The sequence below is a fragment of the Acanthochromis polyacanthus genome, chromosome 7 (genome assembly GCF_021347895.1).
Source record: "Acanthochromis polyacanthus isolate Apoly-LR-REF ecotype Palm Island chromosome 7, KAUST_Apoly_ChrSc, whole genome shotgun sequence".
In the NCBI taxonomy this organism is placed as follows: Eukaryota; Metazoa; Chordata; class Actinopteri; family Pomacentridae; genus Acanthochromis; species Acanthochromis polyacanthus.
Window position 1 is genome coordinate 26,213,915 of NC_067119.1, and position 23,155 is coordinate 26,237,069.

At 43.1% G+C, this 23,155-nt stretch overlaps 1 protein-coding gene across 3 annotated transcripts in view; it reads right to left on the reverse strand.

The window, feature by feature from the left end:
- Positions 1–23,155, reverse strand: part of LOC110957978 (tetratricopeptide repeat protein 28-like) — a 183,358-nt gene that overhangs the window by 21,393 nt on the left and 138,810 nt on the right. For all 3 annotated transcript variants that reach the window (XM_051950752.1, XM_051950751.1, XM_051950753.1), the window contains 4 exons: positions 18,595–19,102; positions 7,016–7,812; positions 6,368–6,912; positions 3,611–4,134 (listed from right to left, as the gene is read on the reverse strand). In XM_051950752.1, coding sequence (XP_051806712.1) covers positions 3,611–4,134; positions 6,368–6,912; positions 7,016–7,812; positions 18,595–19,102 — 2,374 coding nt within the window. The remainder of the gene's footprint in view (positions 1–3,610; positions 4,135–6,367; positions 6,913–7,015; positions 7,813–18,594; positions 19,103–23,155) is intronic.

Genomic DNA, 23,155 nt, shown 5'->3' on the forward strand with positions numbered 1-23,155 from the left:
GGCACTGAAGTGGCTGCGAATGTCAGACACAGAAATCCCCTACTAGACGTCACAAAGTTGTGTGAAGAGGGGTTTCTGAGGCGATCCAAAAATCCAACATGTGGTTCAGACGGAGCGTAAATCCTGCTTATGTGTAACACCAGCTATTTCTGACGGAAAAAGACAATCCTAGAGACATTTTGACAACACAAACACTACATTTTCTTCTATTTTGTCTGAATGAATAAATATTTTCCTCAGATCTTTGCTACGTAATGAAAATACTAATGATGTCAAGAATATGGATTGTATAACATTGAAGACACATCCAATCCTATTTGAAATTCGTCCTGCATAAACAAATTTCTACGATGTTGTTATCGTAACTGCATGGTTCTAAAGCAGGATTGGCATTTTCATTACGTTGAGACCTAGATATCGGTATTTGTGGAAGCTCGCTTAATAATTTATGAGATAGTGGAAAGCTGGGATAATTCCTTTTTTCAGCTTTTTAAATGATGTTCTTCGAAATAGATCCACTTAAGGTGAAAGATTCAGTCTCTTCTGAGTCTAAGGAGAGAAAAAGCTAACTCGAGCACAAAGATAAGTCTACCCGTGGCTCCATGCTACCAGCCTTAACTGCCACTTTAAAAGCAGCCAACATTCAAGATTTACAACATAAAAATGGTAGCACTGAACACTGTGAAAGGATGCCTACACATGATGATGACCGGTCTAGATATTCTGAGACACAGATAAATATCATCCAACTGCATTTAGTTATAGATGCCTCCTGACAACCTCAACAACATGAGGCATCTCCTACTGCATCACCAGCTGGTCACAGGCCAATAAAATGAGTTTAAAACCACTGGAATCCATATACAAGAACGCGCTCAAAATATTGGATAAAAAAATATCATCATTGTCACATACTGAACAAATATGGGATGCTTAGCTTTGATAATATTGTTTCTCTTTCACATGTCCAACTAGTCTTCAAGATTGTCCACAACTTGGCCCCACCGCCACTCAAAGTTTTTGTCCATTTGATTGCAGACACAGCTAAAAGGGTAACTCGAAGTAATACTAGGGGGGGAATGTAGTATCCCAAGTTATCGCTCCACAATTGCAAAGTCTGCATTTTCTTATGTAAGTATAAAGAAATGGAACAAGCTCCCCACAGACATACTGAGCTTAAGTGAGTATAGAACCTTCCCCAAACAAGTGAAAGATTGGTTTATGGAGAACCAGAGGTGTGCACATTAAGAGTGTGTGATGTGTAGAAGTGAATGTTACCTTGTACGTGATGGGTGAGGTTATTAAGTTTATGAGATTATAAAGGCATTTGCTTGGGATGATGAATGGCTGAGATGGTTTTGAAGAATGCTGAGTTTTAATTCTGTAACTCTATGAATGGGAGTATTTGGAAATAGTCAAATGTATTTTATGTGTATTTGCACCTTGGCCCCCGTCCCTTTCCCTAAGGACTACAGATGGAAATTAGCTTGGAAAGCTACAGTCTGGGACAAACATCTTTGCTCCTGAGCTTAATATCATTGTACACTGTCCTGATAAATAAATAAATGAAATGAATATATTTTATTAGAATTCTGCATCAGTTCTGCTTTTTTATCATATAAATGATTCAAATCACTGTATGAAATAGTCCTCTAAAATACACCATGTTTGACAAGCTATGATATTTGTCTCTAGCACACAATTAAGGCTCTATTTATACAAGTTAATTCCTCCAGCTGAGTTTGCATATAGGAATTTACTGTCCCATATAATTTTGCTTCTTGCATACAACTCAAATACTATTAATAGAGTATTATAAAAATAAATATTTAAAGTAATTTTGTTTAAAATAGGAAGCCACGATGCATGTGTATTGCATATGAGAATATGCAGATAAAATAAGGTTAAATAATGTATAAATTCAAATATACATACAGTATATGACTACTGGATTTTATCCATAAAGGGATATGGATTTCATATTTATTTACATATGTGCTATGTCACTTATTTAACACTGGCTTACGTATTAGGTGTCAGTTACATTAAAAAATGATTTTGTAGGTCAATATTGTCTTTTCATTAGTTAGTTCCTTCAGTTATCCCATAAACCTGGCTTGGAGAAGTTGTAATACCTCCATTAGTCGCTACAATGACTGCATTGATTTAATGACAACATTGATTGTGTTAATCGTTGTAAAGTGCATCTTGGTGTGAAATGACTCTTTTGTTTAAGATTGAGAAAGCACAGTGTTCTACAATGTAACATTACAGGAACATAACATGGGGATTAGTGTGAACTCCTGAAGTGACAGAAAGCTCCGTCCGCCCATCAGCACCTAATTGGTGTCTCTTATGTCTTCCACTGTAGGCTTATCATTATGTGTCGCTGCACAACACAGAATAACCATCAGATACACATATAGAATCACACGCAGTGATTTGGAGGTCACATGTTGTCGTGAGTATCTGCGCTAGCTTGGCGCTGCATTTCTCTCTCTCCTTCCAATTAATCTTTTTTGGGAAACAAAAACAAAAAAACAAGCAGTGCAGCATGAAGAATAATAATAAAAAAAAAACTAGCAGCAGAAGAGGGGGGAAAAAAACAGAAAAACTGAAAGGAAAAAAACCCTGCCAACTTTTTGGTCTGGGTAGGTTGGCCAGAAATAATTGGCTGTCAAGGATAGTGAAGGCACTGTGCTTTTTCACAGCCAGACCAAGGAACAAAACAAGGACAGTGCGGGGGACAACAGGAGGACAGGGTGGAGACAGAATGGCCTGTCGCCTTTGCTTCCATTAAAGCTCAACAAGCAGGCCTGCAGAGGGTGTACGGGTCACTGCGGGCCCAGCTAACTCTAATACAGCGGGCGGAGGAGAAATAGAGGAGATTTATTCCTGTTCCTTTGCATTCACTCCCTGCAGGGTGAAATATACAAATGCCCTCTTACTCCAATTTTCTGGGATTCAAACAGGGTCTGGGTCGTAACACTGTGGGTGTGCCTGAGCATGAAGTCTGTCAATGGACACGGGCGAGGCTGTGGACATTCAGGTCACATATATGAATGCTTCCACTTATCACATCTTCAGTGACAAACACTTACGGCACTGTCACTGACAAAATGAATTTTCGAGAGGCCAAGCTGCAGGTTTTTATTTCGCCATAATCTGTAGGGGACAATGAAGCGTGAGAGGCAGGAGTCTGACAGCCACTGCGTAAAAAGATTCTTTGGCGGCTCGCTGTAAAAGAACCCTCTGAGAAAGTAGATACAGAAGTGTGAAAAACAGCCAGCAGGAAACAGGAAAAAAGCCCTGGCATGCATTCTGAAAGGTTTGCACAGACATACACACACAAACGCTGGTGTACCTATACAACTCAGAAGACAACACAGATGCATAATATGCGCGCAAAATCCCCCTGTGCACTTATAACACATAAGCACAAAAGCCTAAACACACACACACACACACATGCACGCAGACAAATAAAAATGTGGCAAAGGCTTAGCAACAAATAGGCTCTGAATTTCATATTCATGAATTCACAAACTCTAAGCCTATCAGCTCAGGCAACAAAGGCAATCCTCTCCCCTATTCCCCCTGACTCACTCACCTTCCTGCAGGTACATGACAGCTTGTGAGTAGTTTTGCAGCGCGTGGTGTGTTCTCCCCAAGCTGCCATAGGCCAGTGTCTTGGCAGCCAAGTCATTAGTCTGTGCCGCGACACTTAGGTGCTGCTCCTGGAACACGACCGCCCGCTCATAGTTTCCTAGCGACTCGTAAGTAAGGCCCAAGTTGCCATAAGCTCGGGCCTGACGTGTGGTGCTGCCGGCTTCCTCCGCAATCTCCAGGTCACTTTGGTGGCATCGCAGGGCCGTCTCATACTCTCCCATAGCTTGATACACAACGCCCAAACCGCAGCTGGCGTCGCCCTCCAGTAGTCTGTCCTGGGTGTCTCGAGCAATGGCCAGCTGACGCTCCAAGCAGGAGATGGCCTGCTCGTAATTGCCCAGCTGGCTGTGGAGCGCCCCCAGTTCACCGTAGGCCTGAGCCTTGCCTCCACACTCCCCTAGCTCATGAGCCACCACGAGGCGTTTCTCAAAGCACACCAGAGACTGCTGTAGGTTTCCCATTGCCCTGCACACGACGAGAGAAAGAAAGCGGTCGTTAGAGTCAAGTAGCGAGATATGCAAGACGCAGCAGACAACAGAAGTGAGTGCAAAATCATTTAAATGTGAAATTATTCAAAACTGCATCCACTTTCAGTAATTGTGTTATTTCTAATTTGAACAGTAAGCAGTATTTGCAGCTCTGTAAAATTTAAAAATTGTAATTTAGATTTACCATACTAAAATACAGGGCCCACAGTAGGAAATGAGTGTAAAAAAAAGCAAGTACGGCTTTCATTACAGGATCTTTTTTTTTTTCCAAATAAATATGAAAAAGGGAGGGGGTGTGTTGCTCTACTTTTTTCCTTAAAATACCCAAAAGATTTTCTGTTGGATTCAGATCAGGCAACTTACTTGGCCGTATCATCACACTCCTATCTCTGTGCTTCATTGTCAGCACTATGCACCAACTGTGGTAGTGATGGTCACGTTCCTGCCAAACCTGCTCAACCATTTCTGGGCTACACAAACTGTCTGACCAACAAACCTGCTCCCAACATTGACGTTCATACACTGTACATACGGGCTGACATTATCCATGTCTTTTGCATTGTCTGAGCTCTCACAGAAAGTCCAGCTTCCATTTATAACCCCTGTGTTAAGTCTGAAGCACTCGCTAGAGATCAGTCGTGACAGGAGGACAGCAACTACGTCTCTGCTTAGTGGGTATGGCTCAATCACTGCTGTAACTATGTTTTGACTGATTTTCAGATGTTCACCGATCTTCCTTGTACATATTTGTGACGTCTCATAATCAGCTCTGCCTCTGTCTTTTCCATGTGGAGCTACGCCGCAGACACAACATATAAATCCAAAACTGAGGAAGTTCTGGGGTTGACGGGTGATTTGACAACCATGTGCATGCACTGAGGCTCCTTGGAAATCACTCGTGAACTCTTATGTGTTTCAGGAATCACAGATTTTCTAATTGCGTGTCAGCGATTTTGCTGCATTGAGTTTCTACTTTTGATCCCATATTTCCAATACAGTCTTTTCAAAATATTGAGACGAAATGCTGTTGTTAAGTTAGAAATAATGCGATAACAATGAGAGGTACTAGAAATTTCAATCACTCAACATTTAACGCACAGGGGTAATGTAAACAATAAATCTATTTTTATCCGTGCTTAATTCACATCTTGGAGAAACTATATTTTTATCTAAACAACACCTACATATTAACAAATACCTTTTAGAAGACTACAAAGAGTGTACATTGCAGGAAGACTTTCATTTTGCAAAAGCATCTATTTCAGTTTTGGCGTCCATGAAATATAGATTTATCTGTCTAGTGCTGATAGGTGCTGATGTGACCAAAATTGTGTGTGAAAGGCTATATGAGAAATGTTTGAGGCATGATATGAAATTTGAAATGTAGACTGTTTTTGAAGGATAATGCTGTTTACCATCCTCTAATATGAGATGGGTCATCTGTCAAAAGATGCCTGCTTCCATCCTCTTGTGTATGTGTTGACAGGGTGGCATTCATCCCATCTGAACATTTCAGTTGGCTTCACAGCTTTCAAAAAGACTTTATTCACATTCTCAGGCACACCAACAATTGCTGGATGCTGGTTCAAATGGAGCATTAAAAGAATAAAAGCCTTCAGCTTAATTAATGTTGTGTGTGATAATATATTTGCCTGACTAAGAGCTGCTGCAAGATGAGAAGGGTTTGATGTCTATTATTCCCTTCTGAACTCATGCATGGCTAATACAGCTGCGTGTGATTGCCGTGGTGCCATGCCGATGACGCACAATGAGAAGAAAATCATCTCTGAAATGAGGATTTCGCCAAGCCTTTCGTGTTTTATTTTGCAGGGTAGTCTCCCAGGTTGCTATCAGCTCTTTGAAGCATAAGGGAAAATAGAAGGGAGAAGAGACACAAGATGTAAGAGGTTGTCTAGAAATAACTGTGCTTCCGTCTGTGTGCCAAAGCCACTTTGCATACAGATAAGGCCAGGGCCACTAGGCTGCTGCTGAGACAGCTAGCACCAGACTAACATCCAAGCGCTGCTCACCAGCAAGGGGTCTGTAAACTATGGTGGTCCTTGATAGTGAGCACAAAAGGGCAATTATATGCAAAGTACTGTGATTATTTGTAAAAAAAAACAAAACAAGTGTGAATACAATTATCTGCTACACAAAGAGCTAGAGGAAACTGACACTGATAATTATTTTTCCCATAATATGACTCTCACCTGTGTCCATTTCCTAAGCCTCTATAGGCTTTCTCCTGGTCCTGCATGCGGTTGAGGCTCTGGGCCACTGACAGATACTGGTCATAGTACTTGATGGCTTCCTCAAAGTCTCCCAGGGCCTCATAGCAGTCTCCCAGGTTTCCATAGGCTCTGCCCCGGTCCATTACTGCTTCATTGCCACTCAGCTGCTGTAAAGTGGCCAGCTGCTGCTCCAGGTAGCCGATAGCTTCCTCCATTACACCTACATTCATTTTGGTGATGCCCATGTTTCCATACACCTGAGCCTCCACAACAGGATCCTTCAGCCTCCGACCTAGCTCTAACTGCTCTTCGTAGCTCTTGAAGGCCATGGCGTACTTCCCAAGGGCCATATAGACAGCTGCCAGGTGACCGTGGGCTTTGCACTCTCCGGACACATCACCGAGCTCCTGGTACACCTCTAACTCCTGAGTGTGGTAGCCCAGGGCTTTGTCATATTTCTGTACAAGTCTGTAGGTGGCTCCGAGGGCGGCGTATGCACAGGCCTCCATTCTACGCTCCTTCACCTGAAACAAGAAAGAATTTCACCATATTAGTATGAAGGACGTGAGTGAATATCAAACTGTATTCCAAATAACATTTTCTATGTATGTTTAAAGTTGGCCACACCTGGTGAGCTAAAGCCAGCTGCTGTTCATAAAACTGAATGGCTCCAGCCACGTCCTTTTTACAGACAAATATGTCTCCCAGGTTCCCGAGAGCTCTGAAGCGAGCCTGTGCATTGTTCAGGGACTGGGCCAACGACAACAGGTACTTCTGACACTCTTCTGCCTTTGTGAAGTCTCCTAGAGCCTTGAAAGCCAAACCAAGGTTGCAGTATGCCTTGGCCTGACTCAGTTTATCATGAAGGTCCTTGGCCAGAGCAAGGTCCTGCTCATAGTATTTGACAGCATCCTGGTAGTTCCCCAAGCAGTAGTGGGCATAACCCAGATTGTGACAGACTTTCCCTTCACTCTCCATGTCCTGGAGGTCAGGGGACAGCCGGAGGTACTGCTCATAGTAGGGTACAGCCTGAGGAAACTCTCCCCGAGAGCAGTGGAAGTTGCCGAGGTTGCCCAGAGCCCGCGCTTCACTCTGGACATCTCTGAGCTCACGAGCTATGTTGAGGTGGTTCTGGTAATGCTGCAGAGCACGGTCATGGGCACCCAGAGCTTGGTAAGCCACAGCCAGGTTGCCGTGCGTAGAGGCCTGCGAGGCCCGGTCATTGACCTCCATGGAGATCTGCAGCTCCTGGCGGTGGTAGCGAACAGCCTGGTCAAAGGCTCCCAGAGCGTTGTAGGCGTTACCCATGTTGCCATAAGACCGGCCCTGAGCAGCATAGTCATTCAGCTCCTGAGCAATGGCCAGGTGTGTTTTGTGGAGTTTCAGTGCAGTCTCATAGTCCCCTTTCATCTGGTGGATGATGCCTGTGGAGAGAGACGAGAGAGCAAGAGGAGGAAGTTAAAGACCTATTCAGGGGAAAATCGTAATTGAGTAAAATTCAAGTGCCTCGTCAGCTCTTCATGTACAAAACAAGTCATTTGGTTGTTAAAATATGCTCTCTGAGCCATCTGTTCTCTGCTTACACAACACACTCTCCCACAGAATTATGGTCATTAAAATGTAGTGCAATCAAACAGAGTTATTATAACACAAAATAGAATCTTTTGATTGTTTAAGCAGCCTTTGATGATTGCGTCTTACAGGGATTTACCAAAACCAACCAACTTTTGCAGAGGGTTGGAAATAGTTGTGAGAGAGCAAAAAAAGAAAGAGAGAGGGGAAGTAAAAGTAGGGGAGAGCGTGAATAGTAGATGGAAAGCTCAGCAAACAACTTTAGAAAAAATGAGATAAGTGTGGAGAAACAATAAATAATACAGAACCCAGTGAATTGAGCGTATTATCTCTGATAAAATACCATCCTCTGAAAAATAATAGCTTTACCCCACAGCCAGGCAGCCATCTGGCACACACACACTCATACACACACGCAACACACACCCAAACAAACGTGCACCCACACCTATACACTCATGCACATTGACAAATACACAGCAGAGTAAAGAGACATCACAGCATATCTACCCTATCTACCCTTCTTCTCTCTGAGACTCACTGCTAATCTCTCAGTCTCCTCTTTTGCATTGTCACCCAGCTTTCAGAGATAATAATTGCACTGATAATATTAAACCTTACTGAAAGAGAAGACAGAATGGCTGCAGGCTGGTGGATGGAGACAGAGAAACCAGCTGCAAGGCAAATAACTAAGTCTTTCATCCACCACACAGCCTGACCATCACTGCTTTGCTGCATCAGCATGGAGGCTAATGGGGTAGTAGGACGGGGTACAGCCACTGATGGGACATGGGGGGATGGAAACGGTTCTGGAGCCAGAGTGGGTGGGAACCATGGACGGAGAGGGGCTCTGTGGCTTGTGGTGAGCATGTGATGGTGCCGCTGGGATTAGTTACCGCCATGTGTGTTTTCCCATTTATTTCATCCGAAACCTGCCACATTATGGGCCTGAACACAGGCTACATAAACACTGGGACTGAAGCTAAACAGACCGCTCAAACGACTGCACAAGTTACATGTTGATGTGGATAAGCAGTCTGATGCTGGATGAAGATAAAAAGCAGCACATTACACCAACAACAACTGGAAATTTGGATTTGGTGCCGTTACAGAATAAACCACGGGCTTTATATTAGCTTACAAGCTATTTACATATATTCATACATACTTTACTGGGCTGGTGTAAGACATTGACCTAGTTCACATATGTGAATCATGCATCAACAACATTTCACTCTAAATCAAGTATGAAGAAGGAGGTTAATTAAAAATTAAACCTGCCTGAATTGGGTGCCTAAAAATTAGACATAGCAAATAAATCCACCAGCTTTCTGCAAATAAATTGGATTTTTTTGGGGGGAGGGGGGACATAATCACACAGATCCTTTGCCTACTTAATTCAGACCATGATTCAGCATGTAGGACAGACCTACCGACAAATCAAGCCTGATTGGCTGTTTGTTTGCTTGCTTGTGTTCTCAGGATAAAGTGATACAACCTGAAGTGACCCTGTAATCATCAGGTCACGGCCCTGAGGAATTGGTATGCTCGACATCTCACAGAGTAGAGCACAGAGAGACGGAGATGCAGTGCTGCCAAATGTTGAGAAAGACTAGTTTGCAAATGAAAAAGCAATAAAGACCTTGACAAAGAGTTAAATCCGTATTGTTGTTAACTATGAACACTACAAGTACAGTAAAAAATTTGCCTGTTTGGGTTTTAAAATGATGCTGGCACAGACATTTCCTACATCTTGGACGAACCCCTCAGCTTTGCTTTTCCCTCTGCTCTTTCCTATGAGTGGAAGCATGTTAAGATTCACAGCAGGCTAGTTGGAGAAGCAGTGACAGCTCTCGCCACAAAGTCACTCCCAAGGTTATGCTTTCCCCAATGGAGGCTGATCTTACTGAGGCTATAATGCCTACTGATGTATTACCAGCAAACATGTTCCATGCTGCAGGCTAAAAATGGATCAGGAGCTCAGTGATGGACGTGGGGGTAAAGGACACCGGCTGGACAGAGGCTGTGGGAGTATGGGCAGGTTTGAGGTTGGGCTTGGAAGCTGCCATGGAGTCAAAATTGCCATAAGCCTTAGGCTACGCCTGGAGCCACACTTGAGGCAAGAAAATGTTTTCTGAGCACCCCCCATATGGTAAGAGGATTACGGAACCCTTTGGGAATACTATCCAGCAGAACAGTAAATAAAACCATACCAAACATGATGGTAAATATTGCTGCAACACAGAAATTGGGAATTATTAAGGGGCGTCTGGCTCATGTGGTCACTGTGGCATGCTGTCCAAATCTAAATGACCTCAACAAAATATCAGTCCTGGGATTAAATTTAACCTCCGATTTCACTGTAAGTCTGTGGTGCATGCTAAACGCATTTGACTAAGACAAAAAAAAAAAGGCTCAAATATTCATCGCACAGCTTGAGACAAAGCAGTGAAAAAACAGGATAAAGCCCACACCACACCACTGAAATACTTTTAAACTGAACCCTATCCATCCCCCCATGACCAAAGACATTAAAAGCATGGCAATGTGTTGTCACTTTTCATTACACAGCTGGCTGTACATAGAGGGATATGCGGCAGTGATGACTTTGAGGGATGGTGTCGTGTTCTGAGTAAATCACTGTGTCATTCCTCCAGGAGCTGGGAAGGTCCAGAGAGCTGCTGCCTCCAGTTAGCTAAGAGGATTTTTAACCAACAATAGCGTTGCTGCCACTGTGCTGGGGCGATACTGGGACTAGAGGAGAGATGACCACCCTGAGCCCAAAATAATGATTCGATTTTCTTCCTCATGTATATTTTCGAACGAGGTCAACATTAAAATTTACGATCACGTTTGAGAAGTAAAAAACCAGAGCAGGACATCAGAATTATGGTGTTTGCGGAAATTTTGATGCTAATTTGAGTCTCGACTGGAAGAGGCTGGTAAAATATCAAAATGGGGAAATCAGACTTTGAGGAAAATCCCAGTGAGGTTGGACAGCATTCACGAAACATTTTATCCGACCGCAGTTAGCATAAATAGTTAAGTACCTCTGAATACCTTTCATAGTTTCTGAAATGGAAAGAGTTCAGGGTCATTATTAATGAATGTAATACGTGTAAGAAATCAAGACTATATTAAAAACACAATATAGTAGTGTTTGAAAGAGCCGGAAAAAAAATACTTTACAATAATAAACTGTTGAAGAGCACCACTTAAGGAGATAAAGTAGGGTAGAACATCCACATTGATTTTTTTCCTAAGTAGATCTACTGGTTCTATTTTTCTAGCTGTGCGTATTAATTAATCAATAACAGAATACATACATTGAAATGATAAAGAGCAAATGCGGCTCTCTGTCTTAAAATGTGGTTAAGGCTATAGATTTAGGTTGAAAAATACTGCACAACAGTAGCATTATTTAAGTCATGGATGGTGAAACAGAAACATGAGGAGCACATGTAACCTCTGAAGATGGCACGTGGATGATTGCATCATAATGGAAAAAATAAGGGGAGACTTCAAATCACATCCGTGAATGGAAGATGAAAGACTACATGCTTATATTAGTTTAAGTGTCTCAACAGAGAAGCATGATAATACAATATACAATGGTGTATTTTACGATCTGCTGGGGGAAGCAGTGAGCTAAAGCAGACATCGGATCCTCCTGGGGTCTGCAGAAAGGGGCGGAGTTTTTGGGGTTTGGGCTTAAGGTAGCAAATCCTCACTCTCAGACAGACATCTACAGTCTGACTGGCAGAGAGAGACGAAGAACGGAGATAAAAAAAAAATGACGGGGTATGGATAGATAAATAGATGCTCACTGGGTGGTCTGCCAGCAACAAGATTCAGAGTGCTGTGCTCGCCCTCTTCCAGCCGATCTGCTCTTCTTTTCCGCTCACACTGACCTTCACCCCTCACTAAAACAAATCTCTCTGCACCGTCCACACGCATGACATGTGATTCCTCCTGCCTCCTTAACAACAATGTTCAGCCTCAGTTGCCTCAACTTCTTTTTTTGTTTGCAATCTCTTGTCTGTTTAGGAACAGATCACATTTCATGCTGAATTTACAGATGTGCCAGAAAAAGGGCACAGTTCCTTAGTGCAGAAGAATGCCACACTCTTTTGTTTCATTTAATAGCCCTGCAGTGAGTGGAACAAGGAGTGCATATGGACGGTGAGCTACACTCTGGTGTGAGGATAAGGACTGGGAGAGTTTGTTTCACAGGGCCTCAAGTCCAGTTTCTGGCTCAGTCCTCGGTCATGAGCTTAAGGGGGCCATGAGAGGGGAGGCAGGGAGCGTCTGCTGCTTTTCCAGCAAACAGAAATTTGGAGCCAGGCTAAAAAGATCCACGGGCTAGCAAAGACCTCTCCAAGAGAGAAACGTAAGACTGGCATCCTAATAATCCCACCACCACATCACTGCTTCTCCAGCCACTGCTCCATTTGTCCTCATTTTTCCTTTTGCAGGAATATTTACACAAGGCATTTACATGGTCATTAATGAGGAGCTGAAGATGTCACCGATGTCAGATAAATGCTCTTTTTTGTGTATTTGTGAGGCTCTTTCACCGTCTTTCTCCTTACGTTGTTCCTTCATTCATCCCGGCTTGGCAATTAGGCTCTCTAAATTCCTCTGTAAATTCTGCCCCTCTGCTGCTCGCTTTCCTGGTCAGACTAATAATATATCTACAGTCACTGCTGTTTCCAAAGGCTTAGGTACAAAACCGAATAATCTCTATGCTTCGGCGCTCCAGGCAAGTCTAGTCCCTGTCGGTAGTTTACTCCAGCTGTGGGCAGTCTGCTTACAGCATGTCGGAAAAGTACAGGATTTATGTCCACACAGCCGCAGTGTTATGATGAGGATGATAATAATGATGATGAAAAGGATCTACTAATTATTTGATTTTTCTGGCTATTTATACGCCACTCACTCAAAGGGCTACATCCATATAATTTTCTTTCACAATAAGAGGCAGAAGAGCTCTCAGTCTCAGGGTCAGTGTTGCTAGATTTCAACACGACTGACAACAAATTGCCTATTAAAATCACTAAGCTCAGCCTGCTAACGGTGTTTTTGTCCGACATGTTACAAAACCTGGTAATCAGACGTGTGAACAAAGCAGCTTTACACAACAGATTTTCTGAAATGTGGACTCCAGTGGTTACTCTCACATGACTCACAAATGGAAAAAGCAGCGGTGCGAAAAGTGCACAAGGGGTTCATCATCAAAGGTCTGAAACTGCTTCAACACAGAAGTCGTGTCCTGTAGTAGTTATACTAGTGACAAGATCTAAACACAGAGCATCGCTTTGCACGTTGGGCGATTGTGTGCCGTTTTGTGATCTCTTCTCTCTATTGTTTTGCTCTTTCCTTTGCTTTTGTTTTCGTGAACATCAGCAGAAAGCAATCCCCGGGGACGCTGGATAAAAGGAAGAGAAAAAAATATGCCTAATTAGGACTTTCACCTCCAGCCGTTCCAACTGATGGAGTCAACACTTCAAGTGACTTCTTGCAGACATATGGTCAAACGAGGAGGTGTGAATCAAGAGAACCAAACACATACACACAGAGAAAGGCCAAGCTACATACAAACACTTCCAAACAAACTTATTTAAAGTCTCTTTGAAGAGAAATGCAAGAGAAAATAATACAATTTGGATTCTGTTCCATGAATGCCACAAATGTGAACTACACGGAATCCCACCGCTTCAGTCCTCTCAGATATTAAATATTGCTGACTAGGGGGGTAAGCTAGCCAATTAATGAATAATAAATGGGCTGGAATGCAACATTTTCATATCCTTTATAGGTCAGAGTGTGCTGAGCCAGGGCTGTTGGTACCGCTGGGCATCATGGTTAGATATTAAAGCATGGCAATCTCTATACAACTGTACCTCAGAGCCATGTCAGCTGCTGCTCCACCCACACTGCACGCAACATTAACGACAAGCTGAGAGGGCATAATAAAAGTTCTTGTTTCTGCAACTTCCTCCTTCCCATCTTTTGTTTTTCGCTTTTATCATTGCTCGTTAATCTTCACTCGATCATCCATTCCCTCTTTGTGCACAGCGTAAAGGCAGTCTTTTTTTTTCTTTTCTTGAAGTCTGAAACAACATCCTGTTCGTTTTCGCCCCGTATCTTCTTGTGCTAAGCAGGCTCACGGGCGCCGATGACGGAAAAACAATGCACGCCCCACTGCCGCAAACAAAAACAACAACAATGGGGCAATTACAGACTGATGCTTCACAACCTCCACTTCATTCTCTGTTATCTTCATTATTCAGCTCCTCTTGAATCAGCTATTAAAGGTAATTAAGCGATTCATCAAGTCAGTTTCAATTACTGGGAGCTTGACAGCTGCAGATTACAATCAGTAGGGGTGAGGGGAGACGGAGAGAGTGAGGGAGGGAGGCATCAAAAAGTGAAGAGGGAGAAAATAGACAAGAAGTACCGACAGATCAGGCAGCACTGAGATGGGCAACAAGCTCCCCTGGGTGTCAAGTGCTACTGTATCCACATGATGGTCAGGATCGTCCAGGCCGTCTCCATGGAGCAACAGGCTTGACTGCTACCACCCACTCATTTAGCTTTTGCTCTGTCTCCAGCTGCAGGTCTTTGATGTCGAATCAGCTACACTATCATTACTCTGTCATGGACTGGAAGAACTGTAATGTTGCTGCTAATAATGAACAAAAGTGCTGTTACCGCCATAATGGCAATCACATGACAGATAGGAATAAATTTGCTGCCTGACACACAGTGCCCACTCGTAATAAAGCTCACATGTACTGCAACATCATAAAATGTTCTTTCAGGAGCCCTAATTTATGACAACCAGTCGTCAGCTCACTTTTAACATCAGGTGTGTGTGTGTTGAAGCTAAGAGCTGACCAGGGTGTGCGGCCATTAGGCTGGTCAAAGGACGTCTTGAATTTATGTTTGGATGATTAACCCTACTCTTTACTTGCACAATTTCGCACATTAGGTTAAAGAATAATTCATCTGGAAGAAACTACTATGCCTCTTAGTTGTCCATTAGAGTCAGGTTTACTGCCGTCTTGATGGCTATCGTAAGTCATTCAGCGCAGGTTGTAATTGCTCGACTAAATACAGAAGAATTGCCCATATCATATATCTCACAGGGCATTGAAAATCCAAAGGGACACCTTTATCCCTAACATTCCTTTCATCTTTACATTAGCAGACGCCACAGGGTTACCTTGCTAATAATTTCATTTGAGCGGGATTTAGCTGTAAAACGCTGGACTGTATGGAGAATGTTAATTACATTTTGAGATTCCGCTCAAAATACTTTATCCTATGTTTAATTTCTCCCATCTCATTTTTATTTATCTTCGCACCACATTTCACTTCAAGATGTGATTAGGTCCAAACTAGTGTGAAGGTGAGAGCAGAGCAGATTAATGTCGGGAGATTTCCCTGTGAAAAATTATACAGTTTTTATAGGGTTTATTTATACGCTGACTGTATGTGATATATGCTGGCATTCCACCGCTTTACAACGTCTTGGGATCACAAATTACTTTAACACACCATCTTCTTCCCTGATTTCCATGCAGACACCCTGCACTTAAATAATCCACAGGGCACTGTCCTCTGTGAACTTAACTTAACCATTAAAGTGTATCTACAAACAACTTTAAATAAAGTAGTGATGATATAGTGCATCATCAGTAGATAATAAACTGCCTGCCTTTGCTTAAAGAAAAAAAAAAAACACTAAAGTTTTACCGACCATAAGCAACAATAAGTAAAGAGTGTATTTAAATGAAGACAAAGAAGTGCAGCCAGGAGCACACTGAAAATATCAGCAGGAAATGGAGGCTCCGATACTAGATCCCCAGACAAGAAGACAACAAGCTGGACTTTACATATGTAGCATAATCACAGAGCACCATGATCTTCAGTGTCATCAGTCACCTTCCATGTTCTGACATGTTCAAGCTAGCTAAACATACACCTAAAGCCTCATGTTGCAGAACACAATCAGTAAACGCTTTTATCAGTAACCTATTTCAAGGCTGCAAGATTTCTTACTGTCCAACTACCAGGTGCTTCCTTATCTCGGAGGATGTGATAACACACAGGGTGCTTTTAATTATGCTAACATGTCTCCTTGCTTCCCTCACTCTTGACTCTTTGCTCCTATCAGCGAGGATGTGAGAGCTAGCATACTGCAGCGTTTCCTCTTTCTGAACTCCTCCAGAAGCCTCTCCTCTTCAGATCCTCCGTGACAGTGGTCACTGGAGGAGAGACGATGCAAGGAAGCACCCTTAGCTTTGTCATTCTGCTCCTGGACACTTTCACATTGTTCTGACAGCTATGGTTGAAACTGAATGTCAAAGGAAGACATGCATTCACGAGACACAGCATGGACTTCCATCTGAAGTGATGGGAGGATACCCTGAGTGAGGGATTCCACTAATCATTTGTAAGGAGAATACAGATGCCAAAACCCTTCTTGTGTCCCCGGGAGGTAACCGGTGCTCATTAGCATAGACAATGTTGATTGACAGTACAAAACCAACACACTCAGTCTGTGATCAGACCAACAACAGACGGGCCCTGAAACAAAAAGGATTCCCTGGCTTAATTTTCGCCACAATGCAAAGCAATGCAACCAGTAAGGTGTTTCTGTCCGTTCTGTGAGCGAGCTGAAAGCAAAAAAAATTCCTTTGTTCACGTACAACCCTCTCTCTGTAAATGGGAAGCAGACAAAGAGGCTCAGACTGATCCACACATCACTATTCCAGCATGTCCTGTGCGCATTCATGACCGCGCACTGCACAGAGGGAAAGGGAAGGGGAGGAAAGATGGGGGTGAAGGGGGGAGTTGCAGTGAGAGAGATGGTCTGGTAAATACCTAAATATGGTAACTGGTTTAATATAAGCCATCTTTCTCTAGAATTGCTGACTCAATCTTTAAGTGTATGTAAGTATCCTGTAAATCCTGGCAGACTGTTTCACTAGTAATTCTTTTCATTATAGGTTAATCTGTCGAATATTTTCTCGATTACCTTGCTAGCATTTCTTCCTCCTTTTTTTTAATTAAATAAAGACTTAAACTTGGAAGAATTTTGTTTTTGGACAGTAAGGAGAGAACAGTGAGGAGCTGTTAATCCTCAATTACATACTATTGAGACACGCATGGACAGCTGCAGACACTACGGATGAATAGTTATTCTTCTACTACTTTCTAGTCCACTACAAGAACTCTGCTCCATACATGCACAGTAGATAGTATCTATGTATTCCCTTGTAGCAGGGGGGATGTCCACATATTCCAAAGTGTAATCTTGGTCTTAGTGAGTATGTGGCCCTTGTAAATGACAGAAAGTCTGAGGAACATTTTGCTGTGTCTGCAATCTTACTGCAAAGTAAGCAACTTCAGGTGATGTGGTATTAGCACAGCATTTTGAATCATAATGTTATATGCTTTCAAGCAATGGCTAGTTTGTCAAATTTGATTCAAAATGGTTTGATACCATTAAAAATTTAGTCTTGCAAAGCCAGACCCATCTCCACAGATCTGTGTCAGCGCTGGAGAATGGTCTGGTTGCACCACATTATCATTCAGCCATAGGGAGAACAATGCTCTGGAGTGTTTGTATTTATTCAAACCAATCACAGTTGTTTCAAGTGGTGCTAAGCCCAGGACACAGCAATGATATCCATGCCAAACAGTAGTGGTAGAAACATTTTGGTGGAACATTTGCAAACAGAGAGGGTAGCGCTGTCGATAAAATGTCTCATTCACCAGAAATAAATGAATGAATGGATGAAGCAAGGCTACTTTTCTCCCCAGTTCAAAACTTGCAATTTTCAGCATGTAGGTTCCTGCTTGTAGGTTGTTGTTGTTGTTCGCCGCTGCAAAGGGAATTCGAAAACTGATAATATGCAGATAGAGGAAGGATGAGAACGCTGTGTGAAACGAAAAGTGGAAAAGGCAGTCTTCTACCCGCAGTCTACATCCAGTGACTCAGACTAGTCAAAATAGTGACTTTAATATGGCAAATCCCAAAATAATATAATCAAGTTGCTTATTTTTTTCAATAAAAATCAACAATGCTAAGTTTACGAGCAGATATGACACAGAAAAGCTGATTAATTTTCTCCTATGTGAACTAATGAATTAATTAACTCATCTTTGCAGCTTTAAAAGTTATTTATACAGCGTACCTCTTTGTCATTACATAGGATCACATGATTGCTAGTCTAACAACCTTCCAGATTTGCAAAGTCACTAAGTTGATTCTTAATGTCTTATGGACAGATTACTTAGACTGGCTTCTAGTTATTTCAGTATGTAACTGACATTTTAGGCAAAAGACCACTTACTTTTTATGATCTGAATACTTGCTAATGAAACCAATCTTACATTACAGCAAACCAAAAATACTAGGCTGCTGTTTATTTCCCGTCACATTGGTATCTAAAATACAAGTACGTCTCATCATCTTAGTTTTGAGGTCATTATACTGTGGTTATATGTTATTATGCAGCATTCTGTATGCTACCACAGAATGCCAGGAATATATTGCAGACTTTAGTGTCGCCACTCAACAGCCAACTTATCTCACAAATCTTAACATTTTGCATACATACCCAAATTGGAAGAGGCTCTTCCCTCTGCGGCCCTGTCCTTCAAACCCTCAGCTATAGACAGCTGCTGTTCATGGTACTGTTTGGCTCTCTCCAAGTCCTGCATACAGCGAGCAGCATGACCCAGTCCTGCGTAGGCTCTCATCTCGATGGACTTTTCCTCCAGCTCCTGGGCAAGCTCCAGAACGTGAGTATGGTAGGACATGGCCTTGTCAAAGTTACGGTGGTAGTGGTAGGCGCTGCCCAGGTTACTATAGGCCCGGGCTTCCTCTCGTTTATTTTCCAGGGCCTTGGCAATGCCGAGGTGCTGCTCATGACATTGGACAGCATTATCAAAGTCTCCCATGGCAATATAGACGGCCCCCATGTTTCCCAGTTCACGAGCCTCAGACAGCTGATCCTTGGACTGCTTGGCCAGCAGGACACACTGCTTGTGGCTGGCCAGGGCGTTCGGATAGTCCCCTATGGCTGTATACACATGGCCCAAGCTGCTCAGTGCCATTGATGCAGCCTGTGGAGAAGGAGACAGAGAGAAAGACGGACAGGAATTGAGACAAACAGCAAGGTAACCAACTGTAGGCAAGAGAAAAGAAATCTCAAATAGCCCCATTAATTATACCTACATTCCATCAACAGTGAGTAATTTTGTTGCTTCTGCATCACAGACTTCCCACCCACATTGAAATGTCCCTTTACCCAGAAGTACTGCACACAAATAATTAAAATAAAAAAAATAAAAAAAAATCTAAATTCCCAAGTCTCTTAGGAGGCTTAGTGCTCAGAGACCCAACAACAAACAAAACCTGATTTGATTTTGTCGTTGTTGAGCAAGGAGGGGGGTAAAGTGTGATGCAGATCAGCACAGCAGCAGGCTTGTTTTAAAGCCGTCAGTTTGCCCACTGCAATCACGCTTCATGGCGTGCCACCGCCAACGGAACAAAGACACTGCTAATCAGGAGGGAGAGCAAAGGGGTTTTAGCTTCACACTAGCGCTGCAGGGGAGCAACTGACTGACTGACTGCTGGCAACACCTCTCAAGCTTTAAAAAACATAGAGAACAATATTCTGTGTATTTTCACCTACTCAAGCTTCCATTTTCACAAACGGTGTCCACCTGTGAAAATAAATGTGCAGAGAACAACTTCATCTACGGCTGCAAACTGAGGGGTATAGCAGTAACATAGATACGCTTCCGAAAATGCAGTCTTCACCTCCCATATGAAACATCCACTACAGGCTTATTAACTGTTTATACGGAGGATAAACAGTTGGGATTTGGGGTCAGTTGTCTTTGTGTGAACAGATGTTCAATTAATCATGCAGGGGCAGCTAATAAAGCATCTCCTTCCTGAGGTCCCACTCTGCATCCTGCAGCCAGGAAAAGGAGGCTGGATGCAGGCCAGCAGAGAGGACAGACACCCTGACAGTGAAGGCCACAGCGTTGCCCATCTTGCATAGCTTGGAGCCTCAGCAATACCAATGACCTGGATCATCTTGGGGTCAGAAAGTCACAACTGGAAATTCAAAAGTCAGCAACAGTGAAGGGCGAACTACTCAAAGTAGTTTCATCAGTAAGATGTTTAGGAAAGTCGTTTTCAAAGCCACATGGTGCAAAATGTGCCACTGATACTTGCCTCCATCTTGAAGTCAAACTTTCCATATTATTTGACAAATACATTAGGATGTAATTTGAAAGAATGTGCCGGCAAAGAGCAGGAGACATTTTTGCTTTGTTCTAGCGCCACTTAATGAAAATATTGAGCTCTGTGAATAAATGAAAGGCAGAGCACATTGTTGAGAAAAAAAATCAATACCATTGGACGCTCTTGAAAAGGCTTATAAAGACAAACACTTTTCTTTGAATCTTTCATACATTCTTTTTCTAAATACACATACACCCCACCAACCTATCTTTCCTTCATTTCACATAGCTGCTGATGCCTGGAACCAATTACCTGCTGACATAAGGACTTCCAGCAGTTTGCTCAAGTTTAAAGACTCGACAAGGCATTATACGAGCCCGGGGAGGCAATTACCCTCCGTCACAACTGTTGCTGTTTCATGTTCCCAGATAGCCTATCTAGAGCTGCTCAATTACATGTGCCTTTTGAAGCTTCGCTCCATCTCTCCGACTCAAACTTCCACTTTTCCAAGCAGAAAACAGAGAGGATTCCTCATCTCGGTCTGTCTTCAACCGAGCGCAGTGGGAGACAGGGGAGAGAAAGTGAGAGGGGGGGGGGGGGGGGGGGGGGGCGCAATCTTTCTCCAGTTGAGATGAGTTGCTCTTGTGATCAGTGTCCTTCTAAAGTGAGACTGCAACGCTGCATTTTCTCCTCAGATGGAAGCCAAGATAGGCAGATAATGAGGAGCCAGCCTTGCCAGTTACAGAGGATGCACTGTGTTTGGCTCAGGCTGAGACACTGAGACCATATGTATCTCTCTCACTTCTGACTGCAGTCCTCCCCACCACTGCTCATTCTGACTCCCCAACCGGTATTGCAAAACAACTCTCTGTCTGGAACAGAAATAATGCCCTAAAATACGCAGTTTCTGCCAAATTGACTTCATTCTAATTTCATTCCATTTCTTTTCTGCACTTATCTTTCCTCCCTGCTCATTCTGACTCTCTTTCCTCCACTTCTCTCAATTGGTCTGCAGAGTCAGATCTGATTGTGTTTACAGAGTCCGGCCCTTCTCCGGATGTGTGCTGATTTGATTAATCCCAACGCCATCCATTATAAACTGTTGATAAACCGCTGGCTCTTATCAGCAAACACATTCTGCACCAAGGGTCTTCTAATGAAAGGTAAACTAGTTCTGCTTGAGAGACGGGAGAAAAGGAGAAGGGAAACAAGAGGGGACGGCTGTGATGACATGTTAATCAGAAATGCTTGGCTCCAACAACATTATTACATTTCTTTCCTCTGACAAGGACATTGGTTTAGGATTCCTCGCTGATTCTCCAATGTCAGCCTTCACTACTAAGTGTGTTTAGATTTTGTAGTACATTAGAGAAACGGCTGCTTTCACAGCACAAGCTAGAGGTAATGTATTATACTTAGCATAATTAGCCCCTTATGTCATGCAGCAGAGCTGTTCTTGATAGCTGGGCTTGGTGGTATGCGAGTTCTGTGACTCTGAGCCCCTGGTGTGTGTTTTATTTCTTACCCTGAAACGTAGGAGTGCTGCCCACCACTTCACTGCTGTGTTGAGCTATGTGGTTTTGCCTCGCCTTGCAGCTGTGCGACTATGCCTTTGAAAATCCTCCTTATTTCACTTTGGACCTCTGAGGTCTGATATACTCCAAACAACCAAGGCTATCATCACAGACTGTCAGAGCTTATGGGACAAGCCTGGTTGTCATGGAGACCTAAACGGTTGGATTAGGACTGGCCTTGTTGAAAAGACTACCACTACCAAGCTTATAATCTCAGGTGGGTGTGGGACCTCCTTCTAAATGAACCAACACAGGAAAACAAAGGCCTTGGCAAGTGTACAAACAAGCATCCACTTTATTTGACAAAAAACATCTCGCCTGTTGATTCTGGTTGCTCTATTTGGCTAGAGGGATGCTGCTCTATGACAAATTTACACATCTGAGGTATCAGAATGCTCTGAAAGTCGTACAGCTTAGTAATACGCAGAATACACCTAAGTATACACATGTTCACAGGAAAAATGAGGTGAGATTTTTCACAAGAACGAACACAGCTAACATTTTTGGTAACAGCAGAAGTGAGAGACAGAAAATGAATCAGCATGTGAGAAAGGGAGAGTGAGAATCAAGTTTGAGAGGTGTAAGGTGTTAAAGAGCCCACAGTATGCCCTCTGTCCAAACAGCATGTGCTGCAGAGGGCAGGGCAGCCACTACTCCAGTAAAGTGCTGTTAATGGGATTATATGGAAGAAGAGAGGAGTCACTCTCTCTTGGCACAAAGGGATGAAGAGCAGGTTTGATTCCATTACCACAGAGGTGGGAACAACCTCGTCATTCACTGTACCAGTACAGATGTTAGGCTGTTAGCCTGGTATGTTGCATTATTATCCAATATTGACGCTCTCTATTAGCCTAGCCGCGCTAGACCCAGCTCTGAAGACACAAGGGTCTAGGAACGCTCAACAGGGAGGGAGGCGGGCTAAAAGGTTGTCTTTCAAATCACTCTGCAGCAATTGGATAGGTATACAACCAATCAGTGCAACGAATAGGCTGACGTAGTTCCTAGAGCGCCGGATTGTGGCTAAGTCCCATTAGCTTCCCAACCAGCGGAGCCAACTGGTATATTAAGGATTTGCCATATCCCGTCGGCATAAGTCCAAATACGTCTTTCTTCTCAATGAAACACTTCAGTGCCGTCCTTTGTTTATCTTTCAAGTTGAATTTTAGCTTCAAATCTTTAAGGGCTGTGGCCAAAGCCGAGTCGAAAGACAACTGTTTATTGTGCGCTGGTTGTTTCTGTCAGAATCGTCGCGCCTCTGTCGTCACTTAGTTACGCCCGCCTTCTGACTCTACACTTCATGGTGATTCGTCCGGCCAGTTTTAGGAGCATCCAACCTCGAGCCTTATG